General features: G+C 37.7%; 1 protein-coding gene across 1 annotated transcript in view; it reads left to right on the top strand.

The window, feature by feature from the left end:
• Positions 1 to 641: 641 nt before the first annotated feature.
• LOC307006061 (ferroportin) overlaps positions 642 to 13,208 on the top strand; it is a 21,268-nt gene continuing 8,701 nt past the window's right edge. The window contains exons 1-8 of the mRNA XM_079626675.1: positions 642 to 730; positions 2,912 to 3,015; positions 4,141 to 4,208; positions 5,067 to 5,226; positions 7,179 to 7,294; positions 7,466 to 7,592; positions 8,536 to 8,790; positions 10,287 to 10,952. Of these exons, the coding sequence (XP_079482801.1) occupies positions 2,913 to 3,015; positions 4,141 to 4,208; positions 5,067 to 5,226; positions 7,179 to 7,294; positions 7,466 to 7,592; positions 8,536 to 8,790; positions 10,287 to 10,952 (1,495 nt within the window). The 5' untranslated portion in view covers positions 642 to 730; position 2,912. The remainder of the gene's footprint in view (positions 731 to 2,911; positions 3,016 to 4,140; positions 4,209 to 5,066; positions 5,227 to 7,178; positions 7,295 to 7,465; positions 7,593 to 8,535; positions 8,791 to 10,286; positions 10,953 to 13,208) is intronic.

Raw genomic sequence — 13,208 nt, 5'->3', positions numbered from 1 at the left:
TAATTCTCTGGGTTCTATAGAACCCCATGGAACATTTTTTTTGTAAGCGTGTGGGATCTAGTGATGAATCCCACTTGTTATGTTATTAATATGTTGAGAATATGCTAGAATTACGTTCTTCTTTGGCCTAAGAGTGAGCGGTGGTATACACAAACACACATTCAAAAATAGTAACAATAATAAAAGGACAAATAAACACAGGACCATTTGTGAAAACAATGAATCATTTGCTAAAGTATATAGTGTTTGGACTTTTGTTGTTTTGTTATCTTAAGTGTGGTGAGATAAAACATTTTAATATATAATAATATAAACTGATTCTGACTGAATATTAATTGATCACAAAACTGAATCATGCAATTAAACGGATATCTAATTATACCATCACTATGTTGATGTTTTATTACTGTGTGAGTGCATGTGTATGATATTTGAGTGACAGCTTGGTCTTTTTTTGTGATGTGGGGGGTGAACGGTGACATTGTCCCCCCTCGCTGTCACGTGCTGTGGAATATGCTGGCTGCCTTTGTCAGCCTGTGACTCGTTCTGCTTTTCTGGCAGTTTCATACAATGGTGCCCTCATGCACTATGATGTTATCAAGCCCCTCACAGTATGACTGCTGGAATTCAGGCCTGCATGGAAGCATCCTTACCTGGGACACATGGATAGCACAACCTTGAGACACAGCAAGCGCTCATAGCAAGGAGGACTCCAGGAGTCAAATATCAGGTGATTTCTATATCAGGGGGTTTCTACCTGTCTTTTTTGGCTTAAATATTTCAATATAATGTGTACAGTGGGGTCAGAAGGTCTGAGGCCGCGCTGAAAGTCTGGGAATAGAAATTTTATTTAAAGCGGAAAAGAACATCAACATGGACAGAGAGTTAAAATATTTTCAAACCGTTATGATGCAAAATGAGAAATAAATATTACATTTTGCACAATTTCTTGGTAAATCTAATTGTGACATTGATCATGTGATGGTCAGATGTTCTTAATTCCATTGAAGCTCAAGATGGTTCATTTTATATTGCAAGATTATTAGGTTTTACACAAACTTCTGCTGTCATCAAAGCAAAAGGGAGACCACATGCTAAGAATGTATGAAATGTATGTTCATTTTCCAATTCAAATTTATACAGAGCTTTATACAATACATCTTATAGTATTGTACAGTCATTATTCAGGTGAAATTAGTTTAGTGTTGATTCATTTCAGTTCAATAACTGTGTAAAGTTCATCAATTATGTAATGGGTTCAATTCATCTATAAAGATGCTCTGGAGTGATGTCAACAGTGATGTCATCATGTAGCTCAGATTCAGTTCTCATCTGATAGTATCAGTGCATTCAAGTCAGTAATATTGTTGAATATTAAATGTCCCCAACGCACCCATATATATAGTTTGGGATTGGTTCAAAAGTTTGGGATTGGTACGATTTTTTTATGGGTTTAAAAGACGTCTCTTATACTCACCAAGGCTGCATTTATTTGATGAAAGGTACAAAAAATATATATATTTATATATTGTGAAGTATAATAATAAATAACAATTTAATATAATGGTTTTCTATTTGCATAATTTAATAAAATGTAATTTATTCCTGTGACGTAAAGCTGAATTTTCAGCATCATAACTCCATTCTTCAGAGTTACATGATCCTTCAGAATTCATCGTTATGCTGATTTGCTGCTCAAGAAATATTTCTGATTATTATCAATATTGGAAATGGTTGTGTACCATTTTTTTTCAGGATTCTTTGATGAATGGAAAGTTAAAAAAGAACAGCATTTATCTTAAATAGAAAGCTTTTGTAACATACACTACATTTCAAAATTAATACTTTTCAGCATGGATGTATTAAATTGATCTAAAGTGACAGTAAAGACATGTATAATGTTACAAATAAATTATTTAAAAATAAACTATTTAAAATAAATGGTGGTTATAATTGTACACATTTTTTTAACATTGATCAAAATAAGTTTCTTGAGCAGTAAATCAGCAATCATAACTTATTAGAATGATTTTAACATATAATCATTAACATATACTACCATTACAAAGTTTTGGATCTGTAGTTGTTGATTTTTTGTTGTTGTTTTTTTTTAAGATTTTTTTTTTTATTCAGCAACGTTAAAAATTCAGCTTTGCCAACACAGGAGTAAATGACATGTTCAAATATATTAAAATAGTAAAGAGTCATAATAAATTGTAATCATATTTCACAATGTTTCACAGAATTTTTGCTCAAATAAATGTAGCATTGGTGCGCATAAGAGACTTTCTGTTGACTATGAGTAAAGTTGCACCTATGTGTCAACTAACTCTCATTAGAGTATTAGTAGACTGTCTGCTTAATCTCTGCTAACACTTTATTGTGTTGGTCCTCCAACAGACATTCTATTGACTCTAAGTAACTTTGCAACTATGTGTCAATTTATTCTAACCCTAAACTCACCAGTCTACTAATACTCTACTGACACTCCAACGAGAGTTAGTTGACATGTAGGTGCAATGTTACTTATACCATCAAAATAAAGTGAAACCGAGACTTCTTTCAAAAACGTTAAAAAATCTTACCAATAGTGTATGATAATTGAAAACCAAGTTAATATTGGTAAGTAAAATGTACACAATTAACTGAAGATTATGACCTATTGACTAATGATTTCAAACTCAAATCATCATAATATGGTATTTTCAGTAGTTTTATTTTTATTTTCTACAGGTTTGTATAGGCCTCATTAGAGCGTAACAAACATGTCAACAAAAGAAATGCAAACTTGTTAGAATTAAACAATGTTCTTTAGTACTTAAAGTTTATTTATTTATATATAAAGATTTGAATGATTCATGCATTTACCATCTTTTGACCTGATTGTAATTCAGTCGTGCTGTTGATGCAGGATGTCTCTCAGAACAGAGGGGGCCCAGTGTGGAGCTGTTGCTCTGGAGTTTGACCATGATCATGACAGAGATTCACCTGTGATCAAAGCCAGGAATATACCACGTATGTGTCTTTACTATTTATACTTTGTGTATACAGGGAAACAAACAACACGTTTTTTGATACTCGGAAATTGTTCTTCAAAAAACTCAATATATGTGATGTGATATTCCATTCCATATTCCACTATCTCTTTGAATTTTAAGGCAAGGCTAGGGACACTGTGATTAAAACACACATATGCATGTTTAAAGGGGTGGTAAAGAATGATTTCACTTTTCTAACTTTAGTTAGTGTGAAATGTTGCTGGTTGAGCATAAACAACATCTACAAAGTTACAACGCTCAAAGTTCAAAGCAAAGGAAGATATTTGCTTTTAAAGAAATGGACTATAACAAACGGCTGGTAGGGACTACACGACATTCCTCCCGGTTTAGTGACATCAGCAAGCCTAAAATGTACATAAGCCACGCCCCCGGGAACACACAGTCCATGTTGAGAAGAGGAAAAGTTGTTGTATAAGAGTACATTTGTGAGTCAGCTCAAACTTTAGCATCCATCTTTTCACATGCAATAGAAAGTCAATCTGTGTGCATCTCACAACAGTTCCTATACGAGCGATTTACAGATTACCATGACAGAATATCCTAATTGAAGATAGTTAACGCCACATCAGCAACATAAATTCATCAACTAACCATTCAGAGACGTCCTGTTGCATTCTACACGTTGTAACTTCTTCTTGAGTCTCTCCATCTTTGTCTGACTCCGTTTTAACATTAAAGGCAGAACAGTTTCTGTCATTTTAGTGTGTCTGCGCGACTGCGTGAGGTAATCGCAGCTGCTAACACACGCTCTTGAAACCCCGCCCTCTGCACAGCAGCTCATTTGCATTTAAAGGGCCAGGCACAAAACGGTGCGTTTTTGCAAATCCTCAAAAATGTACAACTTTAACATGCTTTATAAAAAATATCTGTAGGGTATTTTGTGCTAAAACTTCACGCACACACACATGAACACACTCCGGGGACATCAGAGATTTATTTTACATCTTACACCCCATTAAAATATGCATGCTTACAATAAGTCTGCAGACCCTGCTTGTTTTTGCTGTCTGGCACAAAACAGTCTATTATTTAATAAATGCACATGCAAGAAATAAATCATTTGAGACCATTTATCTCATAGGATCAGCCCTCATCTACCTCAAGGGTCCCAAGTTCCTCATCTATGTGAGTGGAGCATTATCTATGTGGGTAAGGAACCCTTTTCATATCTGCCATGCTGGCACTCAGTAAGCACAGCATGAGCTCTGGCACAGTATAGAGAGCCTAAGTCCCTCCCCTTCCGGTCGACCACCATGGGACCTTATTTCGGAAAAATATTGTATGGTAGTCAATGGCGAGAGACAACAAATATTTTGATCTCGTTTGAATTGTGCCCTGAATTACACATATGATGTTTGTCAATTTAAAAGATACATTTTAAAGTCAAGAAAGTCGCAGTTTGATGTAAAACGGTTGAGGTATAAGACTATGAAAATACGTAATTACAAAGACTACAAACCCAGAAGGCGCACATGCGACGTCATACCTTTTCTCTCAATGAATGAAGCTAACTTTACTGAAGCTAACGTCTGTCATTTTTTCTATAGTCTTACATTATAATCGTAACGTTACGCCGTCATGCCTGACTCGTGTTTTGAGCCAGAATACACACATACGAGCAACGGATCTTGTGACGTAGGCTACATAGTGCGAGACGAGAGATGTAGTTCATCGAGCGATTTTCACATACAACTAAACGTTACTCTTCTGTTTTATGACAAACTGCGACTTTCTTGACTTTCATATTTACCTTTTAAATTGACAAACATCATATGTGTAGTTCAGGGGACAGTTCAGACGGAATAAAAAGATAAGTTATCTCTCCCCATTGACTTCCATACATATTTTTTCCGAAATAAGGTCCCATGAGCCGGAAGCGGAGGGGCGGGACTTAGGCTCTCTATTACATGTTTTTTTTCTTCTCATGATGCTTTGAGGACCACACAATGTGAGCTATGATATGTGAAGTATGATATCTAGAGCTGAGTGTCTCTTTTCACATACCAGGGTGATCGCATGTGGCATTTTGCCATCTCCGTCTTCCTGATCGAGCTGTATGGCCATAACCTGCTGTTAACTGGAATCTTTGGACTGGTGGTGGCCGGATCGGTGCTCTTACTAGGGGCTTTGATTGGAGACTGGGTTGACCGCAACCCAAGAAACAAAGGTGAAAGATACATTAATCACAGAAATATTTGTTTTAAAAAATCTTCTGTTATTTTACTGAAAAGACTATACAAAACAATTATACAAAACAATAATAAATATAGCTGCAAGCAGCGATGATGGGGGGCCCAAGCCCCGGTGCCCCCGCCACACTGGTGGCCTTAGAGCAACTGTGCACAACGGGCAATATACATTTAAACCAGGTAAATGTAAAAGGACTATGTCAAAGTCAACTGAATACGTAACATTGACTGCAGCAGCTGGTGCCACTATAACCACAACAGCCACATCCATGAGATCATTTATTTAGAGTGCAAAATTATTTGTCCAGAAGTCCAGTTGACCTATTTATCTCAAGGTTTTTATGTTTTTACTAACCTATTTTAAGCTAAATCTATGTTTTCACTATGTTTTCAGTGCCAGATATGGTTATGGTTCTATGCCTTTATTTATTATTCAAAATTATTGAATAATTATTGAGATTTATATAAATTTCAATAACTTATTACATTAGACAAAGCCCAAGATCTTATCCTTTAATACTGGCCAAAACACAGCAATGAATGGGTTACACACACACACAAACAGACCACGCGCACGCACGCAGAGAGAGAGATCTAAGGATCAGTTGTAGATTTGTTACCAGTTGAGTCGGAAAATTTTACATTTTAAAGAAAATTTATCTAAACTGTTACAGAAAATAGACTTTGATAATGTCTACACTTCCTAATACAATACCTACTAATGATTTATACCTGAAAACAGTTCTCAGCAAACACAGTTCTCAGCAAGTTCTCAACCCTGTTTAAAAATAGGCATATGTTGCCATTTAAGTCTCATAAGTGGTTATACTTTATGCATTAAATTAGATTTTTGAGTTTTCAACCAGGTAGCACCAATCTGCCTATTTTAATTTACACATCATGCACTAATTGAGAAAAAAAAATAGGATAAAATGTTTTATAAATATATTATTAATATATATGTATTATTTTATATAGAAATACATTTTGTATAATTTATTGTTGAGAAGAAATGAGACTCTTACTGTTTCCATTTTTCGTCATTACTTTAATCCCTCGCCACGGCAACACAACACCGTACAAGATGTCCAATATCCGTTCACAATTTAGCATCTTCTATGTATTGGCATCATGTTGAAAATGTTTGGAGTGTATCATCTAATCCCTCCAGGAGGAGTAGTTAAAAATTCAGAGCCTTGATTTCTTTTAAAAAAACACATTCAAACCAAAATATCAGACATCCTGTTGGTCCGAGCTAATGACTGTAAATTAGAAAGTTGCCCGGCTTGATGAGAACAATATATATATACTGAGTTGGGAGACTGTAGGTAAAACTAACCCCCACTTTTGTCAAAAGGTGGTGCTACAGAGATCTCTCTCCATGCCCGTTTCTAAGGCTTTGCCAGTGTCTAATGGTCGATAACTCTGATGTGTCGAGTTTCATGCAATTTGAAGCATGCTAAGAGCCTCAAAACACCAAAAAGATTATAAAAGTTTGATGCGTTGCCATGGCAACACTATTTAAGATATCAAGAGTTACTGTTGCAGGTCTGTTATGTCTTTCCATTATTCTGACAAAGCAAATTGGGTAAAAATAAGAGGGTGATTTCCATTCAAAGGGGCGCTGTAGAGACACCCTGCCAGGCCCATGTACCAGATTTGGCCCAGACCTAATGACCACGAATTCCGACCTGTGTGCAAATTTTTGAGCATGTTAAGGGTCCCAGAAGAACCCCGAAACCTTGACGAAAAAGAATAAGAGGGATAGTCCTATGGAAAATAATAGGGCTTTCATCCTTTCAGGGCTTGGGCCCTAATAATAATAAAGGTCCTCAAAACAAGCTTTTTCTTTAAGGATTTTTTCATGTCATTAAAGTATTGTTCTATTATTTTAAGTAACATAATTTCCTTTCTATCTCTCTTTCTACAGTGGCCCACGCATCCCTGTTCATTCAGAATATCTCAGTGACCGTCTGCAGCATCGTACTCATGTTGGTGTTCTCATACAAAAAATGGATTGAGGAAATCTGGGATGGGTGGCTAACTGTAAGTCCCTCTTAGATTGTACCCCAAAATGTGTTATTAATATCTGCCCATTCAGAAGCAATCATGCGTTCAGCATAGCCTTGTGTGCCTTATGTTTCTGGCTAGCCATTGCAGAATTCCTGCTGTTATGACATAGCATAGTAACTTGTTGCATCACACAACTCACACAAGGTGGTTTGTTATACGGTGGTGATCGTCCTGGCAGATGTGGCGAACCTCGCCAGCACAGCTCTCACCATTGCCATCCAGAGGGATTGGATAGTGGTGATCACAGGCTACAACCGCGGTCACCTCGCAGGTATGACCTTTATTTATGTTAGCATAATGCTAATATGTTGTGTATTGATCATATAAGTGTTTAATCAGTCTAACACGTCAAATAAACTCAGCAAAAAGGAAATATTTTCTCACTTTCATCTGCCTTTTTCCAGCAAATTTCTTAACGTGTAAATATAATATACTTGCTGTGATATTGTATCCCACTCTTCCACCAAGGCATTTGCAAGTACATCTGGGGGAACATATGTTTCCACATGATTTGGCACTGCAGAGGCCGATCAGCTGTCCTTCCTTTCTCCCTGTAGCACTTACTGTAGGTGACTGTACATCATGTACATTATTACTCTGGCCACATCTGCATTGTATGTTCATGCAGGCGATCCTGGTCATCTTTGTCCTGATGTTTTTCAGAGTCAGTAGAAAGGTCTCTTTTAATAGTGTCCAAAGTTATTGTGACTGACCTTAATTGTCTACCTCTTGTAAACTTAAGAACCTCAGTGTCTTAAGAACTGTTGCACAGGTGCATGTACAATAATGGTTTATGGTCCGTTAAACAAGCATGAAAACCATAGTTTAAACCCTTTCCAATGAAGATCTGAAAAGCTTATTTTGCATGGATTTTTACTAAATTAAATTTCAAATAGTATCCTGAAAAAGGGACGTTTCTGTTTATGTGCATGCAAATCAAATTTGCATCTTATTTGACAGACTTAGCTCTGTGTCAAAACCAAGTACGTAGGCAGGCAGCTACTTTCTAACTTCATGAATGAGGGAGCAATTCCACATGCTGCACAAAAATACACACAGGAGAAACAACTCAATTGATTTGAGTAAAGTTTACTGTTAGCATGTTGCCTAAGATAACAGTGCAATAATCTTAATAAGCATACAAATACATTGCACACGCATATTCAAATACACACACAAAAAACATTTTGAATTTTGATTTCCTCCTGATACAGGAATGAATGCAACAATGAGGCGAATCGATCAGGTGACCAACATCCTGGCCCCTCTGGCGGTGGGTCAAGTAATGACCCTGGCCTCGAATGTGGTTGGCTGTGGCTTCATCTTAGGATGGAATCTGGTGTCCCTCATTGTGGAGTTCGTCTTCCTCTCCAGAGTCTACCGTATCGTACCAGCTCTGTCCGTCAAACCACCAGCATTGGAACAGCAAAGCTATTTAGAGAAGAAAAGAGAAAGACAATGTGCACAAGGTAATAATTTTTCAGCATAAACTAGTGCACAAAAGATTCTATCCTCCCCATGTTTGAAATATAATGTATAATTTAAGTTGCTCTCAGTAGTGTGGTGTTTATTTTTTAGTTGATATTGCAGATATTTTCATCATATAGAAGTTTTCAGTTGGCGATGCCATTGTAGAAATGTGTTATTTGCTAGTCATAATTGACAAACGAACAGAGAGACAGATGATAGAAAGATAGATAGAACAAATTAATGAACGAACAGACAGAGAGAACAAACGAAGGAAAGACAGACAGACAGAACAAACGACAAGATAGATTGATAGAATTAACAAACGGACAACAAAAAACAGATAGATAGAACAAAAGAATGAATGACAGACAGATAGATACCGTATTTTCCAGACTATAAGTCACACTTTTTTTCATAGTTTGGCTGGTCCTGCGACTTATAGTCAGGTGCGACTTATATATCAAAATTAAATCATACTGATGAGATGAACCAAGAGAAAACATTACCGTCTACAGCCGCGAGAGGGCGCTCTAGTTGACGGAGTTGTTCAGAAGCGACACTGTGATGTGGAATTAGATAGCGGGAGCTTGGTGACCTTGCTTACCGGTAATTTGCTTGTTGGACTCGCTGGTTTATGTTAATTTAGCCTATTCAGCCTCCCAGGTTTATGTTATTTATGCTATTGTTGTGTAGCTGAATAACTGTTAATGTGTTATGTTACGTTAACATACCGGACACCTATTCAGCCAGTTGTTCTGTGTGCTATTGTGTAGTTGAATAACTTGCCTTTCCAGATTAAATGTCTGTTCTTGGATTTTGTGAAATAAATTTCTAAATAAATGCGACTTATAGTCCAGTGCAACTTATATATGTTTTTCTCCTCTTCGTGACACATTTTTTGACTTATACTCCGGAGCGACTTATAGTCCGGAAAATACGGTAGATAGAACAACAGACAGATAGAACAAATTAATGAACGAACAACATACAGACAATACGGTAGATAGAACAACAGATAGATAGAACAAACAAATGAACGACAGACAGACAGAAAAAAACAAGATAGACTGATAGAACAATAGATAGAACAAACAAATGAACGACAGACAGACAGAAAAAAACTAGACTGATAGAACGATAGACAGAACAAATGAATGAACGAACAGACAGACAGACAGGAAGATAGATAGATTGAATGAATGACAGACAGATGGATAGTACATTGAATGAATGACAGACAGATGGATAGCACAAAGACAGATAGAGACATAACAAATGAAAGATGATTGATAGATACTGAAGAAAGAAAGAGAGAAAGATAGATAATAATAATAATATTTCATTACATTTATATAGCGCTTTTCTCAACACTCAAAGCGCTTTACATAGAAGGGGGAATCTCCTCAACCACCACCAATACTGAAGAAAGATACCAGATACTGAAGAAAGAAAGAATAACACTGCATGTTTACCAAATCCCTCCTCTTTTGTTCAGGCAGGACCTCAGCAAGTACCACTGGAGCCCCCTCAGAGGAAAGCACCAGCACCCTGCGTTTAGAAGAAATCGGCCGAATCCCAGTGTGCCTCCATCGGCTGCGGGGACTCCTCAGCACCTGTCGGGAAGGGTGGAGGGCATATTACAGACAGCCGGTTTTCCTCGCCGGCCTGGGCTTGGCCTTCCTCTACACCACAGTGCTGGGCTTCGACTGCATCACCACAGGCTACGCGTACACCCAGGGCGTCAGCGGCTCGCTGCTCAGCATTCTGATGGGTGTGTCGGCAGTGGCGGGGCTTCTGGGTACTGTCCTATTCACCAAGCTGCGGAAAACATGTGGCCTGGTCAACACTGGGGTCATTTCTAGCGCTCTGCACCTAGTTTGCCTGTTGCTTTGTGTGTGCTCCGTGTTTGCCCCCGGTAGCCCCATGGACCTCAGCATACTAAATTTGGGGAATGCGTCAAACGTGGGAGGAATGACCGGAGGTCACCAGAGGCACGGATACCCGCTGCGTGGAGGCAGCAACCAGCCTCTGCTGCCGGACCGTTCCTCTATTCACTGGACCAATAACACTGTGCTGTTTGAGAACGCCCCAGCAGGGACAGAACCTGAGTCTTACATCTCCATCATCCTGCTGTTCCTTGGAGTCATTACAGCTCGAGTCGGTGAGTAGATGGCGGCTTTATCCTATCTATTAATTAAAAATAACTCATTTGGGGTCTGTAAGATTTTTTTTTTTTTTTTTTGTAAGAAGTTTTTTTTTTAAATGCCCACCAAAGATGCATTTATTTGATCAAAAATACAGCAAAAACAGTAACAGTAATACTGTGAAATGTTATTACAATTTAAAACTAGATTAAAAAGTTCGTTGAAACAAACTTTAAGTTGGCTTGTGAAAGTTTGGACCAGATAGTTTGAAAAAGTTTAAAGTTTAAAGTAGTTTGAAGTTTAAATTAGTTTAAAGTTTAAAGTAGTTTGAAGTTTAAATTAGTGTAAAGTTTAAAATAGTTTAAAGTTTAAAGTAGTTTAAAGTTTAAATTAGTTTACAGTTAAAAATAGTTGAAACTTTAAAGTAGTTTGAAGTTTAAATTAGTTTAAAGTAGTTTAAAGTTTAAAGTAGTTTACAGTTAAAAATAGTTTAAAGTAGATTAAAGTTTAAATTAGTTTGAAGTTTAAATTAGTTTAAAGTATAGTTTGAAGTAGTTTAAAGTTACTAGGGTGTTTCTAGAGGGTTGCTAAGGTGTTCTGAGTGGTTGCTAGGCGGTTGCTAGGGTATTTTGGGTGGTTGCTAGGGTGTTATGGATGGTTGCTATGGTGTTGCTAGGGAGTTCTGAGGTATTTTGGGTGGTTGCTAGGGAGTTCTAAGGTGTTTTGGGTGGTTGCTAGGGTGTTGCTAGGGAGTTCTAAGGTGTTTTGGGTGGTTGCTAGGGTGTTGCTAGGGAGTTCTGAGGTGTTTTGGGTGGTTGCTAGGGTGTTGCTAGGGAGTTCTAAGGTATTTTGGGTGGTTGCTATGGTGTTGCTAGGGAGTTCTGAGGTATTTTGGGTGGTTGCTAGGGTGTTGCTAGGGAGTTCTAAGGTGTTTTGGGTGGTTGCTAGGGTGTTGCTAGGGAGTTCTAAGGTGTTTTGGGTGGTTGCTATGGTGTTGCTAGGGAGTTCTTAGGTATTTTGGGTGGTTGCTATGGTGTTGCTAGGGAGTTATGAGGTATTTTGGGTGGTTGCTAGGGTGTTATGGGTGGTTGCTAGGGTGTTCTAAGGTGTTTTGGGTGGTTGCTATGGTGTTGCTAGGGTGTTCTAAGGTATTTTGGGTGGTTGCTAGGGTGTTATAGGTGGTTGCTATGGTGTTGCTAGGGAGTTCTAAGGTATTTTAGGCAGTTTCTAGGGTGTTATGGGTGGTTGCTATGGTGTTGCTAGGGTGTTATAACACACTAACTTGCTCTCTCACACACACACACTCAAGAGTTTTTGAGTTTAGAGTTTAGTGAATGCATGAGTTTATGAGTTTAAAGTTTAAAGTAGTTTGAAGTTTACATGAGTCTAAGAGTTCAGAGTTCAGTGTATATTAGCATCCTGGAGTTAGGGCTAAGGTGAGGCACAAGGCCTGCGGCCTTGTGCCTACGAGTGAGTTGTAGTTTGAAGTTTAAATTAGTTCAAAGTTTAAATTAGTTTGAAGTGGATAGATAGATGAGTTTACATGAGTCTAAGAGTTCAGAGTTCAGTGTATATTAGCATCCTGGAGTTAGGGCTAAGGTGAGGCACAAGGCCTGCGGCCTTGTGCCTACGAGCGAGTTTTTATAGTTTTTATTCATAAAAAGTTTAAATTAGTTTGAAGTTTAAATTAGTTTGAAGTTTAAAATAGTTTGAGGTGGATAGATAGATTAGTTTAATGAGTTTAAATGAGTCTCAATGGCTCATATAGTGTATAGAATGGCAGTTTGATTTAGTCAAGGCTTTCAAGGGATTTTGATTTGAATTTTTGGCAGTTGGGGAGTTTGAAAATCTGAACATTCCGCAATGTTAAGTCAATGGGATTTTTTCCGAGTTTGATCGTCATTTATAGGAAAACCGTAAGTCCGATCAGTCTAAAAAGATATAGCAACGCGAGTCAGAACAGTTTGAGTGTCTGGGCCGAGTTTGGAGTATGTAGAGTTAAAGCTCTAGGACGAGTTTGATATAGAAATTTTAGTCTCATAAAAAGAATAATAATAACTAGAACGTACATTTCCAGAAGAAAATGTGAATGGTGCTTGCAGTGGCAAAACTCGACACTCGGTTGCTAGAGTGTGGTACATGATTGCATACGAGCCAACAACCATGTCTGTACGATGTTCTGCTGCTGAGATATGGCTTATTCATGTTGTTCGGGTGTTCTGGGTGGTTGCTATGGAGTTCTGGGTGGTTGCTAGGGTATTTTGGGTGGTTGC

This window comes from Phoxinus phoxinus, assembly GCF_949152265.1.
Source record: "Phoxinus phoxinus genome assembly, chromosome: 10".
Classification (NCBI taxonomy): Eukaryota; Metazoa; Chordata; class Actinopteri; order Cypriniformes; family Leuciscidae; genus Phoxinus; species Phoxinus phoxinus.
Note: the sequence above shows the minus strand (reverse complement) of the source record. Positions and strands in the feature narration are given on the sequence as shown.